The sequence below is a fragment of the Corvus kubaryi genome, unplaced genomic scaffold (genome assembly GCF_017639235.1).
Source record: "Corvus kubaryi isolate FWS band 111438036 unplaced genomic scaffold, C.kubaryi_AGA036_p1.0 121, whole genome shotgun sequence".
In the NCBI taxonomy this organism is placed as follows: Eukaryota; Metazoa; Chordata; class Aves; order Passeriformes; family Corvidae; genus Corvus; species Corvus kubaryi.
The window spans coordinates 125,115-147,797 of record NW_024580656.1 but is presented as its reverse complement, the minus strand read 5'-3'; the positions used below and the strand labels follow the sequence as shown (position 1 = coordinate 147,797).

At 47.8% G+C, this 22,683-nt stretch overlaps 2 protein-coding genes across 5 annotated transcripts in view; both read left to right on the top strand.

Moving 5' to 3' along the window:
• DAZAP1 (DAZ associated protein 1) lies at positions 1-18,889 on the top strand. Of its 4 annotated transcripts, none has more exons than XM_042030856.1 (11): positions 1-107; positions 534-700; positions 955-1,020; positions 1,574-1,681; positions 3,928-3,976; positions 8,242-8,324; positions 11,619-11,772; positions 13,177-13,206; positions 13,641-13,781; positions 14,527-14,709; positions 17,889-18,889. In XM_042030856.1, the coding sequence occupies exons 2-11, from the start codon at positions 587-589 to the stop codon at positions 18,059-18,061; spliced, it is 1,101 nt and encodes a 366-aa protein (XP_041886790.1). In that variant the 5' UTR covers positions 1-107; positions 534-586; the 3' UTR covers positions 18,062-18,889. The 4 variants fall into 4 exon arrangements, with proteins under 4 accessions (XP_041886790.1, XP_041886702.1, XP_041886886.1 ...); XM_042030768.1 differs by having other exon boundaries at positions 1,571-1,681; XM_042030952.1 differs by lacking the exon at positions 1-107 and having other exon boundaries at positions 539-700; positions 8,242-8,331.
• A 1,704-nt stretch (positions 18,890-20,593) lies between these two features.
• RPS15 (ribosomal protein S15) overlaps positions 20,594-22,683 on the top strand; it is a 2,780-nt gene continuing 690 nt past the window's right edge. The window contains exons 1-3 of the mRNA XM_042031575.1: positions 20,594-20,694; positions 21,025-21,110; positions 22,282-22,516. Coding sequence (XP_041887509.1) covers positions 20,692-20,694; positions 21,025-21,110; positions 22,282-22,516 — 324 coding nt within the window. The 5' untranslated portion in view covers positions 20,594-20,691. The remainder of the gene's footprint in view (positions 20,695-21,024; positions 21,111-22,281; positions 22,517-22,683) is intronic.

The window sequence follows — 22,683 nt, the reverse complement described above, 5'->3', positions numbered from 1 at the left end:
GTCGTGCCTTAAATAAGACGAAGCATCTGCTGTAGCCCCTAAATCTGCCCTGTGCTTCATTTGCAGAAAGCTGTTCGTGGGTGGCCTGGACTGGAGCACGACACAAGGTGAGCAACGTGTGCTGCAGGCACTGGGTCATTGTGAAAACCCAGCCAGGAGTTCCTAACAGGCACTGCTGTGGTGGGGAGGTTGGGCTGAGAGTCTCCTGCTCCTCTGCTAATTAATAAAACTTCCTGTAGAGACAGCTCAGATATATGTTAATATTTTTAGGTTTATACTGTTTGGTGCTGAAGTTTTTGTCAGCTCAACAGACAACCCTTTTTATAATCACTTTCCTGCTATTTTCCATTTGTATGAGTGGAAATAAACTGTTGTCTACCATTTGTTTACAGGAAGTAAAATGTGATCATTTTTAAAAGATGAGTTTGAAGTTGTTTTCCATGTTTGCTGATCTGTTGTCTCATAATTGCAAACACAGTCTGGTGTTGTTAATATCTGGTTCTGTTTAATACTTGCTTTTTTTTCTCTGACAGAAACTCTTCGTAGCTACTTCTCCCAGTATGGAGAAGTTGTAGACTGTGTAATAATGAAAGACAAAACAACAAATCAATCTCGAGGATTTGGATTTGTCAAATTTAAAGATCCCAACTGTGTGGGAACAGTGCTGGCCAGCAGACCTCATACGTTAGATGGCCGAAATGTAAGTTGCTTTTGTGTTGTTATTTTTTTTTCTGCACCAGATTCAAAGATCTGCTTTAAATTCTGGCTCCTTATTTGCAGAGTGTCAGAGTTAACCTGGTTGTTGGTTTAAAAGATTTATTGTAAGGCAGCTCTGACTCCGTGGCTTGTGTTGCTTTGCTCTGAGGAGCTGCATGTGGGTTCAGCTGCCACAGATGTAACTTTTGGAGCAGAATTCTGCATGCTGAGGTCTGACCAAACTGGAACTTCTTCCAGATTGATCCAAAGCCATGTACACCTCGGGGGATGCAGCCAGAGCGGACACGACCGAAGGAAGGATGGGTAAGGAAAGATCCCTGTGTATCCCGCCTGTTGTCCGAGTTCTCTTGAATTCCTTTGGATTATATCCATGTTTTAAGGGCAGAAGTCAGTATGCAGACCTCGAGTGTAAATTGTATTTCTAAAAATTGTCTTTTACTTAGATTTCCATGGGCAGGCTCTGTGCAGAGCAGCGTCAGTTTGGGTGTGGTGTTTCTTAAGCTCTTAGTGGTGCTTTTAGTGGAGTTCTTCAGATTTGAGAGCGGTGTCTGGACGGGCACTGGCAGGGCTGATGCTGTTCCAGCCCTACTCCACACCCTGCAGCTTCATCAGATTTCAGTGTAAAATGAGTCAAGGGCCTCAGAACACAGGCCCTGCATGCCTGGCCCTCTGAAGAACAGGGAACACTGAACCTCTGAGCTTGGAATGTGGTTCCCTTTCATGGCTGGGAGACTTCAAGGCTAGAGCTCTCCCCCTGAGCCTGCCAGAGCCTGCTGTTCATGGTTCAGTGTAAAGTGATAGAAGCAGCCAACCTTATTGTCCTTCTGACTGAATTTTCTCCTCCTTGATTTAGCAGAAAGGATCCAGGAGCGATAACAATAAATCCAATAAAATTTTTGTTGGTGGGATTCCTCATAACTGTGGCGAGACAGAGCTCAGGGAATACTTCAAGAAGTTCGGAGTGGTGAGTCCTGGGGGGGAAGGTGCCTCCCCTCCCTGCTGCCTCCTCTCATATTTCCTCAAGCTGTCACATTTGGGGGTAATTTGGACAAACTGCTGGAGGGGCACATGAAGCATTTTGTGAGAAGCTGATGAACATTCATCATCTGGAAATGTCTCTTGGCAGAGCCTACTGCTCGTGTGGAATTTACTTTGCTCCTTCTGTCTCCTCATGTTTAAGTCTACTTGGTGCATTATTCTGTCCCTTCTTCCAAAAACTCTTGAGGTGGCTTAAGAATGATTCTTTTTATTATTATTATTTCCCTCTCCCCCACTTCTCTTGATACCTTACAGCTGGGCAATTAAAAATGTCTGCTGATTATTTTTTGGGAACAGCAAGTCCCTCAATGGGCTGAATTTTAAGATCCTGGTCTTTGTCTATGTGTACAGATAGGTTAAATTTGTGTCTCCTGCCATTATTTTGGGAGCAGTACCTGCCTTCAAACCATCTGGAATCTCAGTTCTGGTGTCCCTAGAACCTCCATTCTGAGACAAACTGCTCCTCATGCACCTTTTTAAATTCACTTTGTAACCTTGGACTGAAATGACTGTATCTTCTGATTATTTTTTTTATTTACTTTTAATTCCCGTTTATCCCAGCTCTCACTGCCCCTTTACAATGGTAAACTACTGAATTAAATAACTCAGCTGTGAATAAGTTAGAGGAACTTAAAAATTGCCTGAATTAATTTCAGGACTGTGCTGGTAAAAATAAACTTGATTGGCATTTAGTGTGGTTTCTGATACTTCTTTCAATAACCTTTCCCTAACATTTCTTAGTGGCAGCGAAGGATTTATTGAGAAACAAATTCTTAAGTTTATCAACAGTTAAATCAGTGTTTAAAATTCCATTAAGATAATTTATTTAAAACGCAAAAAGCAACAGCTAACAACTGTTTCTTTAGCTTGAAAGGCTGCAGTAGACTAATAATAAAAACAGGGAGCACGTTCCACAGCTGTGGAATGTAGTTTCTAAAGGCTCTTCCTCACAGACTTGGCTTTCCAGCTGTGCCCTGGATGCTGGGGAGATACAGGGTATGTCCTGCAAGTGTAGAAGGCACCAGCCACAACTGTAAGTGCCCTTAAAAGTAAGTAGTAGCACTTTACTCATAGTATAGAAATCAGAAAGTCTTCTTGGAGTTGTAATGAGTCCTTTGGAGCAGTGGAGTCTCACAAATGTTTTGTGGCTACGAGAGTGAGGAGACCAAGGCAGGCACTGATTTTTAGCCCTGGTAATTGCTGGGTCGTTAAGGCCAGGGTGAAGAAGGGGATCCAAATGGACCAGTGGAGGGACAGAGCTGGCACTGTCCCATGGCATAATCCCCATATTGATCCCCAAGCCCCAGCTGGTAGCATCCAGTAGGATGTGCTCAAGTGAGTGCAGTAACTCAAACCCAATTGTTTTCCAGCTGTAAGTAAAGAGTTTAAAATCTGACACAATTTTATCATTTTTACTCACGAGTAAAAAGTATCCTAAGATTGTCTTGAAGATGTGATTCCACAAAATCACACCCATTTTGTGACCACTTTTCTTCATCTAAGAGAATTCAGAGCAGTTGCTTTCAGCCGTTTTGATGTTGACATAAATATTACACCTCAGGTTTTGTTTGAATTGTAGCTCACAGTGGTGCTTTTTCTTAGAAGAATAATCTTGAAGCCTTTGAACAGCTTGCAATTTCCATTTTTTCTTTTTTTAAGTTAAAATCACACTGATACTGCTCATCCAGAACTTAGAGGGGTTTTGTAAAGCTGTTTAAAGGATTGGTTTAACTGGTGCTCTGGGCCTCACTCTGGTGCTCCAGTAATTCAATCAGAGGAGCCCTGCACGTTTGTAAAGGTGCCTGCAGCTCAAGCTGCTTTTCATGGTGCAAGTGAAAATGGTTAAAAATGGGGAAGTTCATCTTTTAAAAAGCTACACTGATGAGTTGTTGGAAGACAAACCTTCGGGGTGTGTAATAGGCCACAGTGTGGGTACAAACAGTGCAAAACCTCAATGTTAAATTAAAATGTGAAGTGTAATGAGACAACAGAGATGAACTCAGGCTTTCTAAGCTCCCAGGAAGAGCAATATTCCCTGGTTTTGTGCTGTTGCTGGGATGATGGCTGCAGTTGAATTGTGCTTTGTGGGTAGAGAGCAGGAACCAGCCGGTGGTGACTGTTCCAGCCCTCCCCTGGTAGCACAGTGAGTAGAATTTCCCTTCTCTCTTCCAGGTCACTGAAGTTGTAATGATCTATGATGCAGAGAAACAGAGGCCCCGAGGTAAAGGCTGATCTAGTTTGTCCTTGAAATTTCTTCATACTCTCCTATAGTCAGATGGCAAACTATTTCACACCATCAGAAAAGGTAGATTTATTTTTTTTTTTCCCTACGTTGCCTCAGGAAAAAGAATAACTCACTGGGCAAACATCACTTCAAGTCTAGACTCTTCATCTCCAGCTTCACTTGGGTCTGTGCATTTCAACTCAAGATGTTTCATGCTCGTTTATGGGTTGGGTTTTTTTTATAGTTGAATGAAATTTGATTCTCAAGCCACTCCTGTGGCTTAAGGTACTTTTGAGGGGGGAAAAAATCAGCAGATTTTCCTCCTGTTTTACATGAAAGGTACGTTGGGTCTGTAAGTGCATGGGGGGTGCTCCAGCCGGAGCACGAGACAGGGCAGAATCCATCCATCACCTGCTTTTTGTTTTGGTTAAATGGCTTCACCTCAAATAAAGGAAAAACTCTTCTTAAACAGCACAAAATAATTCTGAAATATATATCTGTATATTTTTACTTGGGATATACAATCCCTGTATACCTGCTTTTTAAGAGGGGGGGAAAAAACCCAAAAACCTGGAAGATTTACTAGATATTGAACCAAACTGGGAACCTTTGGTCAAAATATAAAGCAAGTTCCATGTCACCCACGTCCCTTTGCATCCACCATCTGTTTGCCAAGGAAGAGGCAATATTTTAGCACGTGAAGCTTAGCTGTGCTCCCACCCTGTAGCATGTTGGACATGCTAGAGAATAGTTTGCCATCTGAACTTTCATTTCTCTTCTGCCTCATTATTAAGAAATATATCCTTCACTTCATATTTATTAAGCTGTTAAGTCTTAGTTTTATTTTTAATTTAGACATACATCCTTAGTGACATATTTAAGTGTTTCATAGTAAAGTATGGTAATGTTAAGTAAGTTCTCTTTTTGTTTCTTTTCTCTCTGTGAATTGTTTGACTGTGATTAACGATATCTCTTTAGATTTCTTCTCTCTAGGTGATAATTTATCACAGAGGTACAGGCCAGTTCCGCAGTCAGAGGAGGGACGGGCTTTGTCTTTTATTGGAGTGTAAACGAAGTTTCAATATATTTGTTTTTTTGGTTTTTTTTGTTTTCTTGCTTTAGCTATCCTAATCTTCTTCCAACAGATACCTTTGATTTAAGCAGCACATAAATTCATCTGTTTCAATGCTCCTAGAGCAGTTGGTTTTGGATAGAGGAGACAAAGGCACTGGCACCCGAATGTGATTTGGGGCTGAAGTTCTGAAGTATTTCAGTAATTATTGTATCATCTCTATCTTTGCAATATTTAATCCCAGCCTTGCAGCCTCTGAGCAAAAGGTACTAAAACATCATGCCTGGTCTGGATTAATCCTGTCTTAATTAATGGCTTCTCTGCTTCAAGCTCTACTAAAAACAAAACAGGAAGGGAGGGCTTGGGGTGAAAAGCACAAGTGCCAGGTGGGGGAAAGGTCTTGTCTCCATCCACAGAAAACTTTTCCCCTAATTCATCAGACTTGTTAAGCACTTCTTGAATTCTGCCTCTCTGCCTTTTGTTTCTGTGCTGTCCCAGTCTTTTTTTAGTGTGGTGACTAACAGCCGTCTCCCAGAATGGCCTTGGCAGTCCCTGGGGGGTGCTAGGAAAAATTGCTCGAGTTTGTATTGGGTACTCCTGGTTGTGCATCCCAGAACACATTTTCTCTTGCCTTCTCTCTCTGTGTTCTCTTGCTGCTCTGTCCTCTTATCCTTTTAATGACTTTTGATAAAATTCCAGAGGCCACTTCTGTGCCATCTCTCCTCTGACCCTTCTGAATTTTGCCTTCTCTCTTTACCACCCTTCCTTTGGAGGTGCACATCAATTTATTGGTAGGAAAAGTGAAAATGAGCCCTGTTCCTAATCCCTGTAGTATCCATTTACCTCCAGCTCCTCAGGAGAGCCCTGGGCACCAGATTCTCAGGTGATGTCCTTGAGGAGCTGCTTGGTGTCAGGTATCCACGTGATCTTTGCTTCCTCCCAGTCCTGCCTGTTCCTGCCAGCTCTGCCTCATCCCAACTCTTGCCACAGCCCCAAGCAGCAGCCGTGTTACATCTCTGAAGGAGCAAAGTGGCTTTGATGCCGTCTCGGCTTCTCCTGATTCCTGTTCTTGGCCAAGCCAACATCTGGGAAGGGATTTCCAGCTTCTTGCTGTGTCTGTTCTCCTCCTCCCTTGGCTGCAGACCAGCCCCATCACTCTGGTCTGGTTCTCTTGGATTCCTGCTGGATGCAGTTCCTTTTTCCAGTCTTGAAAAGAGTCCTGCCCTTCAAAAACTAAAGCTGTGGGTGGTGGGTTTCATCACTTCTGCTCAAAACTTCACCTTGGAGTTTTGCTGTGTTACTCTGATTTCTCACTCTTCCTTATCTTGTGATGTCTGGCCCTTTTAAATCCCCTTTTTAAAATTTATTTGCTGCTTTCCTCAGTGACCTCTTGCTCTCCTTCTTCCACCCCTCAACCCCATCCCACTATTCCCCTAATCTATTCCCCTCCTTTGGCTTTGGAATTGAATTGAACAACAACCTTCACATACAGATGGAATCCATTGTTTTTCTTTCCCATCTCTTTTTAGACAAAGGCTGGAATACTAAACGTGATTTAAATACAAGCACTTTTCCTTTGGCTCCAACACTTGGATTTCTGGTTAACTCAGACAAATATATTGTGATGAAATGCTGCTCTCAGCTTCGAGGCTGCTTTCATCACAGCTCCACAAAACTTCGTTTATACTGCCAGTCTCTTGTGTGTGGGAAATGCCAAGTTTTTTCCTTTTTATTTTCAGTTTATTTTAGTGATGTCTTTTGCTCTTGTTGCTGACAGCAGAATTTGACCTGCTGGAATCTATTTTGGCCTGTATCTTTGTGTATTTTTATATATATATATATAAACTTTCTCTACACTAGGCCTCTTTGGGCTTACCCAACGCAGTTGGATAAGCGTGGAGAGACATTCCTGTGCTAGATCCTGTATTCTGTAACGCTTTAGAGCAAGATTTGGCTGCTGTCAGCACTAGCTGCAAAGCAAAACGCAAACCAAGGGGGAAATCTTGGGTTTCAGAAAAGCAGAACCGCATCCATGTTCCATAAACGCTTCCCACGCCGCACCTCGGGTTTCTTTTCTAATTTTTATTGCTCTCCCCCCTTCCCCCCCGTAGCTAATCCAAAGAATGGCACAATTCCTGTACTGCATGTGTCCCTCCCTGCCCTGGGTTGTCCCCACCAGCAGCCAGTGGGTGATGGCATGAAGCAGCCGCCGTGTCCTGGGGGATTAACCACTATTTTGCCACTCTCTCGGCTGTATCAGCAGCTACAACCTATGTGCAGTGGTTCTCAGAGTGACCTCCAAAAGGGAAGCTTTGCCTCCTTTTCCAGAGTTTTCTGCAAGCATCAAAAGCTGCTGGATCCAGCTGAGCTGCCACCAGCCAGGGCTGTGGTCAGGTGGAAGGGAATGAACCACCCGTGGCGAGCTGGAGCAGTTGGGGACAAAAAGGGCTGGGAAGTCGTGTAGATTTTCAAAAGAAAACCAGCAGGAAATACAAGAAATAAATGAGATTGAGAACGTGGCAGCAATACCACGGTCTGTGTGAGCAACACCTCACAGGGGTTGCTGTGTTGGGAAGGAGTAACACCTGTTCCACGATTTTTCTCCAAGGTGTGGAAAACTTGAGAACCTCTGATGTAGGTTGTTAGTTTCTGAAGCTTCTCATTCATCCATGGAGTGGTAAAATTTCTCATGCTTTAACAGCTACATTTCAAAACCAACTTTCTTATTTTCCACGGAAAATATTCCCTAACTTGAAGCTGGGCTAAGGGATTGGGAGGAAGTTGCTTTGCAGCTTTGGGGAACAGGGATATATGATAGGTTTTCCTTGGGAAATTAGGCTGAATCAAAGGGAGGAGCAGCAAAGTTGCTTGACTTTAATCTGCTGTCCCACAAGTATTTTGATTTTAGCAGTTTTTTTCCATTTCCTGGTAGGTGGATGAGGAATAAAATCAAATTAAAAGCCGGTTAACGAGCTCAGTTTGAAGCTGCATGTGCGCAATCGAGACGAGGCACTAAAGCCTCACCACAGGAAGTATCCATTGCAATTTCCTCAGAGTTTTTGCCAATTGAACACAAGTGTCGTTATCTGAAACCCCTGCTTGAACCCTTGGTCTGCCCCTAATACTGTTCATCATCCTGTTTTGTGTCACAACACCCTGCTACCTTGATTCACTCTTCGTCGTTGGCTAGGTTTTGGATTTATTACTTTCGAGGACGAACAATCAGTGGACCAGGCTGTCAACATGCATTTTCACGACATCATGGGCAAAAAAGTGTGTAGTTGTAGTTTTATTTTACCTTAAGAAAGAACCAAGTCTTGGGCAATGAGCGATTTCACTGGGGAATCCAACTTAATCGTTGATGGGAGAGCACAGCAGTCCAAATTCAAGGCTTTATCCATGAAGGTGGGGAAAGTCTGAGTTTGCTGGAGGAGGGCAGGTAGGATGGGGGCAGCCTGAGGAAGGGAGGGCTTGGAAGCCTGAGGATTCAGGCTGTGGGCTCTGCTTGGGGTGAGGCCTTGTGTTTACAGACCTGGGGGCTGCTCTGGCTGAGCAGAGCTTGCACTGGGATGAACTGGTGCTCACTGTGTCTGCTTTGAGCACTGCTGTGATGCAAGGAGAGAAACCAGTGATTTCCAGCTGTTGGAAAAGCAGAATCCCAGTGAAATCCGAGTTGTTCAAGGCTTGGTTTAAGATACCACTCCTTCAGATGTGTACTCGATACTCAAATCTCAAGGTGGTGTGAGACAATCTGCTTTATATATTCTTAAACTTTAAAAGAAAAAGGGAAAAAAAAAACATCCTGAAGGATTGGTTTTTTAAAAAATTGGGTCACTTACTGTGAAACTTTGATACCAACCCACGTACTCTATATAGTATTTAACCACAATGCAGTTAAGTGACCTCTGGTTGTTTCATCTTCATACTGTGTTGTCAGCAAACGGGTGTTGGATAGGGAGGAAGTTTTTAGGCTCCTTTTGATGTTACTCAGCAAGGAACATGCTTCTACCTGTGGGGGGAAAAAAAAAAAACCAAAAAAACCCAAACAACCTAAAAGCAAAATAAATTGTTGCAGGAGACCCAAGTTTTATGTAGAGAGAAAAGAATAATTTAAAGAAACATGAACCACAGGAAATTCTGGTAAATTTAAGTCCTTGCAGCTTTATGGTATATCCAGTTTTTAAAGGAAATTGTTAAAACTGCTGAACCTGGAGTGAGGGGGTTCAGGGAGACACAGAAGATTCTCACATTCCTTTAATTATTGCATTGTATGAGTTTTTAATTGTCTTTAAAGTCTTTTATGTGCTGATAGTTCATAAGCCTTCCCTTAGCTAGCAGGGGACACGTTCTGCATATCAGTGGAGTTCTGGTTCATTTTACACTATAGAATGCCTTTAATTCCTGTGAACTTGTTTTGGGGTGGAGGGCTGGGTGATTTCCTGATCATGGAAACAAAGGAAGGTGCTTGTGGGGATCCAGAACATCAGTTCTTGGTTCCTGGTGATGCTGCCAGGTGTGAGCAGATGCAGTAAATCACATGGGGGTGTGTATGGATCACCTGTATCCCACCAGTATTCCCTGATCTGCCCTTGGAATTGCCTTCAGCAAGCCACTGAAGTGGGAGCTGATCCCACAGAGCAGCAGATCTAAATGGGAACAAAGGATAAACATCCACGAGGTGCTGGGAGAGGGTGGAGAGCCCAGTGTGAGCCTCCAGATGTCACCTCATTGCTGCTGGCTTTGGAACACAGCACTGAGACTCGGAGTTCTCAGCATTCCCCAAACAAACCCAATTCCAAACTGAAATCATCTATTTTTGCCCTTTTTTTTCTCCCCAGTTTCAGTGACAAAAAGAAAAAACAAACCAGGATTCAGGGATTTTTAGCTTAGAGTAATAGAGCTACCCTCAGTTCTTGGGGTAAGCTGGACTTTAGGCAGGTGTGGAATTTGAACCTCCCTATTGCACAGGGAATTTTCAGTCCTCAGTTTGGCAGTTCCCCGCTTCCAAGTGTGCACTGAAAAATTAATGGGATTCTTCCGCAAGGATTAATGAGCTCCAGATCCCCTGCTCTCTCCTTCACTGCCTAATCATGCCTGCTTTAAAAATGGTATCTGTCTTTTTGGTAATTAAAAAGGTATTGCTGAAATGAATCCATATGTTGTTGAAGGGGGGGGGGGAAATTAAAATTACAAGAAGGCCTCTGCTTTTGTAAGCAATAACCAAATTCCCTCAAGGCAAATGTGTTAAGACTCATTAATTTGAGTCCTTTGAAAAATTCCCTTGGTTCCTCTCTGGAAGGGCCTTGAGCTGACAGAGATTTGGTTACTGTCATGTCTCATGTCCTCGGGGCATCGGCGGGGGGGGCATGGGGGGCTTTGTCCTTGCCTTGTGCCTGTTTCCTGTTTGTTCTCCGACATGAATGGCTTTTAAGACATGGCAGGAAGAATTCTGAATACTTTATTTTCCATACTACTCAGGCCCATTGATGATTGAGATTTATTTTCTTTGTACTCTGGCACCCATTAAAATTAATCATGAAAAAAAAAAAGCCTCGAATTCAGCAAGTGCTGAGAGGGTTTCATTAAATCAGAACTGGATTTTTCTTTTTCTTTTTTTTTTTTTTGAGAGGTTTATGTTGAATGTGCAGCTTATTTTAAGTAGGTCAAATGCACTTATTCCATGGCTGGGAACACTAGGACATTTTATCTTGGAATGAAATAAGTTAAGCACTGTGGCTTACTAATTTTTAAAACAGGAGGGGTTTTGTCACTGACTTAACACAGTATGAAGATTTGCTTCTTATTGACTCAACTGTCCATTTTTATTACTTGCATGTTTGTTTACTTTTTTGTTAGATGTAATGTAAGATTCTCTTATCACATCCATTCCCTCTGACATTGTTTGAGTTAATTGAGATTCTTTAAGCGTTAGCCTGGGGAAGGTAAGTCTTTATCTTCCATTAGACATTTAAATAAAATCTTAAGTTTAAAAAAAAAAAAAAAAAAAGAAAACAATACCAAAAAAAATATCAAAAAATGTGTGTTTCTCAGGTATGAGCAGAGCTGAAATTGCAGTTAGTTGGGGTGGGTTAAACTGTCACTTCCAAATGGACCCCAAACATATTTGGTTAAAGCATTAGTACCCTTTTTCAGAGCAGCCTCTTCACTCAAAATTCTGGTTTTTTTTAACTGAAAACATCATCTTCGTATCTCTTGCCTTGAACATGAAATCAGTCTGTCATTAATGTGCAAATTCAGCTGTTTTAAGTGCAGAGCTGCTGTAAGAGGGTACTGCTGTTTTAAGATTAAAGCCAACGAGACTGAAGTGATTTGTAGGATGCTTTTCTCGGAATCCCTCGACAGTAGGACTTGTAATGTCTTACCATCACCTACACTGTACCTGAGAAACATTGTAAATTACTGGCCTTAAGTTTTAATAATTAAGTACTTAGACATAAGTCATAAGATGCTAAGTGTAGTCTTAAGTGTAACTGCGGGTGTGTGTGAGGGGACGGGAGGTGCAGGGGCCCCCCCCAGCCCTCCTGAGCGCTGCCTCTGTTTGTTTAGGTGGAGGTGAAACGCGCCGAGCCTCGGGATAGCAAGAGCCAAACTCCGGGGCCGCCGGGGGCCAGCCAGTGGGGAAGCAGGATCATGCCAAGCGCTGCCAACGGCTGGGCAGGGCAGCCCCCTCCGACCTGGCAGCAGGGATACGGCCCCCAAGGTACTGCCCACCCTGCCCAGGGTGCTGCCACCTCTCCAGCCTCTGCTGTCACCTCTCCGGCCTCTTCAGCTCGCTGCACTTTGGTTTTCTGGCCTAGATGGTATTCCCAGGTTTATCTCCCTGCTGGATACTGTCAGCAGGAGGAAATTTCCACCCCCTCCTCAGTCCTTCCTAAGGTTTTTTCACTGTTTTTCCCAAAAATCCGTTTCAGTGGCAGAAGGCAACGGGTTGTGCTGGGTCTGGCACATGTCCCAGCTGTGTTTCACCTGTTCCCTTTGGATCTGCCTCTCCCCACATGGAATCTCCATGGGCTGGGGGAACTCAGAGAAGGTGTTGGGAACATTCCAGGTGTGACTCCAGCTATGGAGCGAGGCCCCGATGATAAATTTGGTTGAAATATGACTTTTCAAGGATGAGACAGTTTCAAAGGAAGTTATCAGGACAATCTGAAAGGGATGAGGGGGAAAATGGATGGCCTTGCCTTTGGATTTTACTGCTTAATGTAGCTTGGGAAAGCACCAGGCAGCTCTGGTGCAGTGCACACCAGGAGCCCTGCGGGGCTCGGGAGCAGCCACGTGCCTGGGTTTGATGGCTGCAACCCCCCCCGAGAGTCCAAAGGCAGGATAAATACACTGAGTTCATCCAAAGACAATTTTGATAACTTCTGGAGAAATACAGCGGGATAATTGAGTTGCTGTGACTGAGAGATGAGAAATGTTCACCTGGGGGGCTGGAGAGAGCGTGGCTGCTCCATCCCTGCTTGGATGGATGGAAGTGCAGCACAGGGATTGCTCATTTCCCCACGGTGCTGATTAACTTGAAAGCTGCAGCTGAGGGTTGACACTGTGCACAGATGTGCTAATCTGCAAACGGAGAAACTCCCATTATTTTCCATGCAGTGATTAGTAGGGAAAATGATATCTGATCTCCTGGAAAGATTAATGTCAGACACGAGCACATTTATCCTTCAATCTCAGCGCTGCACAACGGGTGGGAAAGGCTTTTTTATGCTTCAAAAACTGCAAAAATAACTCAGATAAACTTGGTAGTAAATTAAGAATCTCTTGGATGTGTAGTCTGCTGGGATTCTCCAGGGTTTTGTTCGCTCTACTACTATAGTTTCTTGTACTTGGGATGTGGCAGCTCTCAAATGCTCCATCTGATTTGGGTTTGGGAACTGCTGTCTCTTCTGAGTGTCATTTGCTGAATGATTCAGAGTCTTTCCAGAATTGCACATTCAGAAATAGTCCCACAATGTTGCTTGGGCCATAAAAATAGCTCTGTAAGGGACACGGGGAGGATACCCAGTCTATCCCAGAGCCAAATCCTTCCTCTTGCATCATCCCTGCTCCGGAGTGCACAGCTTTCAGTGATGTCTAAGGCTCTTTTTTTGTTCTGTTGTAGGGATGTGGGTGCCAGCTGGACAGGCAATTGGTAAGTACATTATATGGGACCAATTCTGCAAGGAAAAAAATCCTCCCGAGCACAGGCACAGCTTCTTTAAGCATTCACAGTGATTTCTGGATTTCTGTAGGATTTAGCCTACATTTAAAAGCTTGATTGAATTTGTCCTGGAAGAATGAAGGGGGAAGACAGTGGATTCTTAGCAGCTCAGTAATGGGAGCTGACACACATCCTGCTGTTCCAGCCACATTAATTTATTATCGAGGGATTACATGCTGAACTGCAATTATTTACAGTGGGGATACTTGGAGGACAAATAATTCCCAAAGTGAGGATTCCGAGAAGGCTGAGCCTGCGTTTGAAATCCACCCAAAAGCCTTACCCCGTCCTAGAGGAAGCTGACTCCAGCAGCAGCTCCTTGGTATTCATCTGCTTCAGTTTTTGGGTTTCTCTTCCTTTTCCAGGTGGATATGGACCCCCTCCTCCGGGCAGAGGAGCTCCTCCCCCACCACCGCCATTTACCTCATACATTGTCTCCACACCTCCCGGCGGATTCCCGCCTCCACAAGGATTTCCACAGGGCTATGGCACCCCTCCACCATTTAGTAAGTGACCCCCAGGAGCTGGAGCACATCCAGCTCCAAATTCAGCTTTCACCTTTTCCTCATCATTTGCTGAACTTGGATTTTCCCCCTGTGTTTCACCTATCCTTAATTATTTTTCCCTGATGATATATTCTGAGCTATAATTAACGACAGTAGTATTCTTTTCTTGGATGCAGTAATCATTTCTATTCTCTAGTTCAAATCTGTGTTGCTAAATAAATTCAGATACATTGTGCACCCTTGTTAGGGCATCTGAGAGAAAACTTAGAGCTCACTGCTGGTGACCTGGGCCAAACACAGGCAGGGTTTTTTGGAGGAGCTTAAGGAATTAAGGTCATAACTGGGACTGGAAATGTAAATTGGATTTTAGCACCTGCCTCTCAGGCCACTTTTCAAAAGTCTGTAACAAGCCTGGTTTAAAGAAGAAGGTGGAAAATAGCACCCAGTTATCTCGAGATACTTTTTCCTCCTAAAATCTTGGATAATACAGCTTCCTTATTTCTCACATTAGTGTGAGCACAGAGTTTGGTCCCCAGTTCTGCTTTATCCCTTTCCCTGTGCTGGCTGCTGCTGCCTTTGGGGGACATTCCTCCTACCTGTGCAAGGTGAGTTGCTGAGGTTTTTGAGCTGTAGGGGTGACCAATGTGTAAACGTGCACAAACACCTGGGGTTTAATAGACTTAGAAATATTTTTAAACATTTAAACCAAGCAGGACGTTGGTGTTCACCTGTTATGTCCTTTCAGGTTTTGGTTATGGTGCTCCGCCTCCTCCACCTGACCAGTTTGCCCCCCCTGGAGTCCCCCCTCCACCTGCCACTCCAGGGGCAGCACCACTCGCTTTTCCTCCACCACCACCACCATCTCAGGCAACTCAGGACATGAGCAAACCCCCGACTGCTCAGCCAGAATTCCCTTACAGTCAGTTTGGTGAGTAACTGCTGGAACTTTATCCCCTTTCCCTTCATTCTTGGGTACAGAGTGTTGGACACAGTTTGCTACAGGCACTTCTCCGGGATGGGAATGCTCCCACCAGCTCAAGCCATCCTTAAATCGTGCAATATTCTAGCCAGAGGGAATTTTCTTAGCTCCAAAGTGTTGCTTTTGTGCTGTAAAATAACCTTCAGGGGCTTCTGCGCTGCCAGGATGAATTCCTGGTTTCCCCTCTCCCCGAACCTCTATCTAAAACTTCCCACTCCAAGAGCTTCACTGAGCTTGTAGTGAACTTTTTTTGTGTCTCCAGACTTTGGAGAACAGACTTTAAGAGGAAGAGCAGCATGGAGACAGGCAGTGCACGTGTAAGGATCCAAAGTGGTGCCTTTTCCTCCCTTTTCCCATTCCTTCCCCGTCTCTCTGGAGGTGTAGTTCTGTGCAAAGCTTTGTTGTGTTCTGTAGGTAACTTTGAGGTAGAAGGCACTGAGGTAACAAGTTTTAAACCAGGCAGACAGTACTACAAAAAATAAATTCTTCTTCAAATTGCTAAACAAGTGCCTGTGCTCCAGAGTAAAATTGCTGCTGCTGCTCCCTGTGGGAGCTCAGAGGGAATTCTCATTCTCATCTTGCTCTTCTCAGCCCTGTTTCTGAGCACTGCTCTCTGAAGATCTCTGCAGAGATCTCTCCAAAGAGCTCTGGACTACTGGGGTTTTTTTTTAGGGATTGTGATTGGTCAGTTTTTACTTCTGAAGGGGATTTTTCATGCAGCAGCCCCATGGATGCAGGCTGTTCACTGCTGGAACACGTTCTCCATGTGGTAGTGCTGCCTCAAGTTCCTGCAGAAACTGCTGTGAGATGAACACAAAATTTATTTAAATAGATAGTATTCATAGTTCCAGCAATGTAAAGCAGCCTCTGAAGAAAGATGAGCTTTTGAGATATATTTGTAAAGCAGCAGGTTCTGATGTTGATGAGTTTGAAATGTTTTTTCTTTTGTTTCTTACAAACACAGTTGATTTCATGGATAGTTTTTGCCCTTGTGACTCGAGGAAGTTTTTCTTGTTCTGCCAGAACTTGGCTCTTTGCAGATTCTTTTTGAAGGGGGTTGAACCCTACTAAATAAAGTACAAATCCTGCACAGGCAGTGGGGAGCCAGGGTTTGTGATGTGTTGGAAGTTTAGGAAGAATCTGATGGAGAAGAATTTCATGGAGAAGGACTCTTCATGTGGAGCTGTAGTGGCAGGACAAGGGGAATGGCTTCAAACTGGAAAAGAGCAGGTTTAGATTGGATATTAGGAAAAAATTCTTCACTGTGAGACTGGTGATGCCCTGGCACAGGTTTTACAGAGAACCTGTGGCTGCCCCATCCCTGGAAGTGTCCCTGATTTGCATATATTTATGTAAATATGTAAAGTTTTGTGGGCTTTAAAGAGCCATGGAGTTCCCTGGTCAGTGTAAGGCACTGTAAGGTTTACCCAATGCTGCTGTGTGTGCACCTGGGATGAGTGTCAGCACTAGCACTCACCCTGCAAAATTAAATTAATTAATTACATTAATTTAAAATAATTAAAAATTAATTATCTCCCTGCAGGGTGCTCTTGAGGCTTGTCCTTGCAGTCCCCTCGGCTCTCTAGGCTGGGTTTCTTTGCTCCAGACCCTTCAGGCCACACCCCAAAGCTTTGCCTCCACTCCTGAGGTCAGGTTGAGCAGGGAGGAGGAGCTTCAGGCAGCTCCTGGGAAAATTCACCGGTGTTCTGGGGCTGTTGGGGAGGGTGAGAGGCAGGAATGGGGCTCAGATCTTGGGGTTTTGTGTCAGGGCAGTGCAGCTCTTCAGCTGTGCCAGCTAGCTGGGTGAAACCCCACAGCTGAGCTGTGTCTGCCACCGTTCACCCCAAAGCCTGGCCAGGCTTTATCCCGGTAACGGATGCGGGCTCAGATTCTGGAGCCAGACACTCAAACCGTACAACTGGCACAGCCCCAGGGGGAGCAGAGGGGCTGGAGCCAACCCAGGGGTGGCAAGCAGGGAAGGCAGAGAGTCCTGAGTGGCTGTGCAGGTGTGGACTGTGGGTTCCCTTTGTCACAAACAACTCGAGCCCTGTGATGAGCTGTGGTTTGCAGCACCGTGTGCAGGGAGAGCAACTCGAGGTTTGTGTTTTTCCACTCCCTGCCTCACTCCTTGGCAAACAATTCCATTGTAGTTTTGGGCGCCTGCTTATCTGTGTCTGAACAAATGCCAGGAGGAGCATTTGGAGCTCCCAGAGCCTGAGCTTGCTGTGTTTTAGTGCTCATTAGTGCCAGCAAGTCCTGAGGGACAGGCAGAGCTTGAAATTGAACTGCTGAAGATGTGCTAAGAGACTTTGTTTGGGATTAAGAGAGTTAAACCTGCTCTAAGCCTGCACAGAGAGAGGCAGCACTGCAGAAATGCTCTTGGTAATTAGGAGCCTTAATAGCATCTTTCAGAGCAGAGGCTGGCACTGATGCCAGGATTAAGAGTCATATTTAATTACGGGAATTTGAATTAAATTTCTCAATTCCTCGGTTGTCTTAATTTACATCAAGTTGTAAATTTTGTGTTGGTAGCAGGAATTCCAGCCAGTATTTTCTCTTGGAAAGAAAACCGTTTTTTTTCCCCCATCCCTAAATTCTGCTCACTCCAGAGTGGTCTGTGGTACGGGTCCCAATATTTACGTGCGATTTGAAAGGGAATTTTAGGGTTGTCTGTTCAGTGCAGGAAGGTTTTTGAGTGTCCAGGTGATGGAGCTGAGTGGGCAAAGCCAAAATCTTACAACTGCACCCTCAGTCTGAGGCACTGGGATATTTCAGAGAAAACTTCCTGCCTACATCTCTTACCTGTGCTGAATCTGACAGCTTTTAGCCAATAAAAAACCCAACCCAAAATGAAACTGCTCCCAAGCACCCCCTGTGAGCCACCCCAAAGCTGTGAGCAGATGGTTGAACTACCCCAAACACAGCCCTCCCTTCCTGCACACCGGTTCCCTTCTGCCTTTTGCCCCTTTCCTCTGCGAGGAAGGTGAATCCCTGCGGGAACCCAGAGCTGCCGCTTCTGCCGGACGTTGTTCTGGGGTGTGTTCCCGCCAGGGAGCGGCGTCTGGGCATGGGATTCACGCCTGTGGCTGCTCCTGGAAGCTCATCCTGTGCCTTTCCCTTCTCCCCAGGGTATGGACAAGACTTGAGTGGGTTTGGACAAGGTTTCTCTGATCCCAGCCAGCAGCCCCCTCCCTACGGAGGCCCCTCGGTGCAGCCATCCAGCGGCCCCCCGGCCGGAGGCAGCGGCTTCGGCCGGGGACAGAACCACAACGTGCAAGGATTCCATCCCTACCGGCGCTAGCCTGGGCTGGCAATCAGGGAGTGCTGTCCACAGGGATCTCTGGGACCAGCTGAACCCCGGGATCCCAGACTTCTGAACTTGTGACAATCACATTACTTGATGGAAGAAAAACCTAACAACAATTTTTTTCGGGGGGGGGTGGGGGCAGATGGCTTCTGAAGGCAGAGCTGTGGGTGTTTGGACTGCAGTTTTTAAAGATTTTCCTTTCTCTAACCCATCAGCACAAATAAAGAAAATGTCACTGGTTCAAATTACAGGGTTTTAAAAATGTCTTCAGCTTTAATTCAAAACTTCAGGTTTCTTTTTTTTGAAATTATTTTTCCTGAGCCTTTGTTTTACCGTATATTGTAAACTTTTATGTTTAAAAGAAAAAAAAAATATATACATTTACAGATTGTGAAATTTTTAAGAGAAATTTTCTACTATGTATGCTGGCTTATTTTTTAATTTAAAACAGGGTTTCCGTAAGCGCTGTTGGAGGTGGGGGAAGAGCTGCAGCCCCTCCCTCCCTCCCTCCCCACGGCAGCGCTGGGGCGGAGGGTTCCGAAACTCTGGGAGTTGACAGAAACCTACTGAGTGTATTTTGCTGTTTGTTCTGGGGGGGCAGAGCTGGGCCAGGGCAGGCGCAGGAGCTGCGGATGCACAGAGGCACTTGGGGAGCGCTGGCTCTGGGCTCCGTGCTTCCCACCCCTCGGAATGCCGCGGGGCTCCGGAGGCCTTGTCGAGATGTAGATTTCCCTCAGGCAAAAAGGTTTTGGTGCGTTTGGCACTGAGCAGTGCTGAGCCCTGGTTTGAATAAAGACAAGAACCTTTGGATTAGAAACACCAGCCTGTCTCCATTTTTCTGTTTTTTTTTGCTTTTGTGAGTGTGGGTTTTCCAGAGAAGTCCCTTGGCAGTCCTGGGAGTCCCCTTCCCTCAGGGGCAGCTTTGCTGTGCCTCTGTGGTGCCACTTGTGTGTGTCCCACCCCAGCGGGTGGCACAGCCAGGGAGCCACTCCTGCCTGGATGGGATCTGACCTGGGAAGGATCCTCCAACCTGGAATGGATCCAGCCTGGTGAAGGGCTCCAACCTGAATTAGATCCATCCCAGTGAAGGGCTCAGACTTGGAGTGGATCCAACCAGATGAAGGATCTTCCAGCCTGGATTGGAGCTGTCCTGGTGAAGGGGCTTTGCTCTGGCTTGGATCTGATCTGATGTGGGTGAGGGAGCTCTGACTTGGATCAGATCTGACCTGATGAAGGGCTCTGATCTGGATCACATCTGAGCTGTGAGGGGTTCCAACCTGAGGTGGAGGAGGTGTCCTCGTGAAGGGCTCCAGCCTCCATCACATCTGACCTGATGAAGGGCCCCTAAAGGCCTTGGCCTGTCCCCGTGTTGGGTCACACATGATGGTGGCAGTGACACAAATGCTGCTCTTCACCCTTCCCCTCAAGGCACTGCAGAAAACCGGGTAATTTATGGATTTATCAGCATCTTCAGTGGATATCAGTATCTGTAACTTTGCCTTGGGTCTTCTGGACAATCACCCCAGGGTTTGGCTCTGAAATGTGGGGGTTGAGCCGTGAGAAAGGAACTGTCTGAGGTGGAAGTGTCCCTTGGCTCAAGGGCATCCCCCAATCCTGCCCACAGATCCTTCCCCGGGGGCTGTGTCTGTGCTCGTTAGCCCTCTCTGGTGTAATTAATCACTGTTAATGAAGGTGGAACTGGGGAGGTTGGGATGTGTCTGTGATGTGGAAGTCACTGAGTCGCTCCTGGCAGGACTTGGATCAGTTCAGAGGGTATTTTGTGTGGCTCTGCTTGTTGTGAATCCTCTGTGCTCGAATCCTTGTGGCTCTGCTCCTTGCTCTGTTACATCCATGAGCTCAAAATTCCTGCTGGAACAGGCGCTGCTCCAGCGATGTTTGTGCAGGTGTCACTTCTGAGACCGCCTCGCCTCTCTCAGCGTGTGTGAAACCCCGTGGCAATGGTACAGCACCACCCTGGAGCCTCAGGGACGCGTGCAATGGAGGACACCCAACATCTTTACCCTTCTTCTGGGATAAAAGCGTTTGGATTTGGATCCCTTCTGCGCAGAACCAGCTCTTCAAGGTCCGTGTGGGCCGTTCGATGTGCTGGAACCTCCTGCCGCGGGGGCCAGACCGGATCGGCCGGTGCCGAACGAGCCGGTTCTGCTCTGTGTCCTCACTTCAACCCGCAGCCCGAGCCGCAAGAGCCGCTGGCTCCCGTGAGAAGTTGAAGGTCCACGAGTGAAAGACGAAGGTGGCTTCCAAGAGGATGAGGGATGCTCAGAGCTGGCCCGGAGCGGCTGCGAGGTCCAGGCTGTCCGCGTGGCTGTGCCATCCAGGGGACTCTGACCCGTCACTGCCGGGTCCCACCTTGGGCCAGCGGGAAGGAGCGGTTTACATTGGAACCTGAGATTTCCCCGGATGGCGAGGAGCAGGTTCAGGGGGGAAGAGGAGGCTCCGTCCTCGCACAGGTCCCTGCGGAGGCCCCGGGCTGTCCCCGGGCGCGGCCCCTTTAAGGGAGTGAGGGCGGAAGCGCTGCTTCCCCGCCCGTCCCGCCCCCGCCGCTCTCGCGAGATCCGCCGCTTCCGGCGCGAGCGCGGCCTTTCCGAGCAGCCCCGGCCAAGATGGTGGGTGCGGGGGAGGCCCCGCCGGCGCCATCGGGCCCCATCCGCCGCCATCCGAGTCCCACCCGCCGCCATCCGAGTCCCACCCGCCGCCGCGGCGCCGCCCGGGGCTCGGGGCTTCCCTGGGGGGCGGGGAATGGGCTTCCCCGGGGCGCTGCGGGGACCGTGGGTGCCCCGGCCGGACCGGGCCCAGCGCGGCGGGAACGGGGCTGAGGGGAGGGAGCGGCCTGGGCGCCCCGCGGAGCTCGGTGGGGCCGCAGCCTTCCCGTGTGCGGGGTGGGGAACGCGGGGCCGGGCGGCCTTGAATCCCCTGACCCCCCTCTCCCGCTGCAGGCGGAGGTAGAGCAGAAGAAGAAGCGAACCTTCCGGAAATTCACCTACCGCGGGGTGGACCTGGACCAGCTGCTCGACATGTCCTAGTAAGGGCTGGCACCGGGAGCCCCCCGGGCTGGGGTTTGGGGCTCGGGGGGCTGTTCCTGCCCCATACTCAGGTTGTGTTCAAATACCGGCAATAACGGGGGGTTTAGGTGTTCAGCAACTGCTCTTTGCGCTGTTTAAAGTCCCGCAGTGGGTGACAGCGTCAGTGTGGGGTCCCGGGGCCCTGCTCCAGACTCAGTTCGGGTGATGCTGTGGGTGTAGGGTCCCTGGAGCTCCTCAAGGCCGCGCTCCGGGCTCAGTTCGGGTACCGCTGTTAGTTTGGGGTCTCTCCGGGACTCTACCCCAGGCTGAATTTGGGATCTCCGAGGTCACCCCAGACCACTCCCCTGGCTTAACTTGACCCTTGGGGGTCTCTCCGGGACATACCCCAAGCTCAGTTTAGGGTCCCTGGGGGTGTCCCCAGGCCGTACCCCAGGCTCAGTCTGGATAACACTGGGTGTGGGGCCCTGGGGGGGTCTCTGGGGACTGTACCCCAGGCTCTGTCTGGGTAACTCTGTGGGGTCTCTGGGAGTTCCCCAGGCTCAGTTTGGGATCCCTGACTCTGACCTGGGGCTGTACCCCAGGCTCTGTCTGGGTAACTCTGTGGCTGTGGGGTCTCTGGGAATTCCCCAGGCTCAGTTTGGGATCCCTGACTCTGACCTGGGGCTGTACCCCAGGCTCTGTCTGGGTAACTCTGTGGCTGTGGGGTCTTTGAGAGTTCCCCAGGCTCAGTTTGGGGTGCCTGGGGATCTCCCGAGGCTATACCCCAGGCTCAGTGTGGGTAACTCTGTGAATGTGGGGTCTTTGGGGGTGTCCCTGGGCTGCTCCCCAGGCTCAGTTCGGGATGCCTGGGGGTCTCTTGGGGCTGTACCCCAGCCTGCATCAGGGTAACACCGTGGCTGTGGGGCCCTGAGGGGTCGCCCTAGGCCATTCCCCAGGCTCAGTTGGGGGTCCCTGGGAATGCCCCCAGGTTCATTTTGGGGTCCCTGGGGGGGGGGGAAGTCCTTGCACTGGGGTACCCCACGCTCAGTTTGCGATCCCTGACTGTGTCCTGGGGCTGTACCCCCGGCTCTGTCTGGGTAACTCTGTGCCTGGGGGGTCTCCGAGCTCTCCCCAAGCTGGGTTTGGGATCCCTGGGGTGTCCCCTGAGCCGTCCCTGTCCCCTTTTGGCAGCGAGCAGCTGATGCAGCTGTACAGCGCGCGGCAGCGGCGGCGCCTGAACCGGGGCCTGCGCCGCAAGCAGCACTCGCTGCTCAAGCGCCTGCGCAAGGCCAAGAAGGAGGCGCCGCCCATGGAGAAGCCCGAGGTGGTGAAGACCCACCTGAGGGACATGATCATCCTGCCCGAGATGGTGGGCAGCATGGTGGGCGTCTACAATGGCAAGACCTTCAACCAGGTGGAGATCAAGGTGAGCTGGGGCCTGGCCATCTGTGCTCGGCGTTCGGGGTGTTCACTTCCAACTCTCTTCGTAAAATCTTACTCGTTCCCTGTGCCTGGGAGGGGTCCAAGCTCCTCCTTGGAGTGGGGTTGGCTCAGAGGGACACCTGGAGGTGACATCCTGGGGCTCCAGGATGC

Excerpts from the sequence above, each read along its gene's own strand:
- DAZAP1 (XM_042030768.1), top strand. The coding sequence starts at position 587 with ATGAAAGACAAAACAACAAATCAATCTCGAGGATTTGGATTTGTCAAA. Across the intron at positions 701-954 it reads ATACGTTAGATGGCCGAAAT|ATTGATCCAAAGCCATGTAC; the intron begins GTAAGTTGCTTT and ends AACTTCTTCCAG. Across the intron at positions 13,207-13,640 it reads GCCAGCTGGACAGGCAATTG|GTGGATATGGACCCCCTCCT; the intron begins GTAAGTACATTA and ends TTCCTTTTCCAG.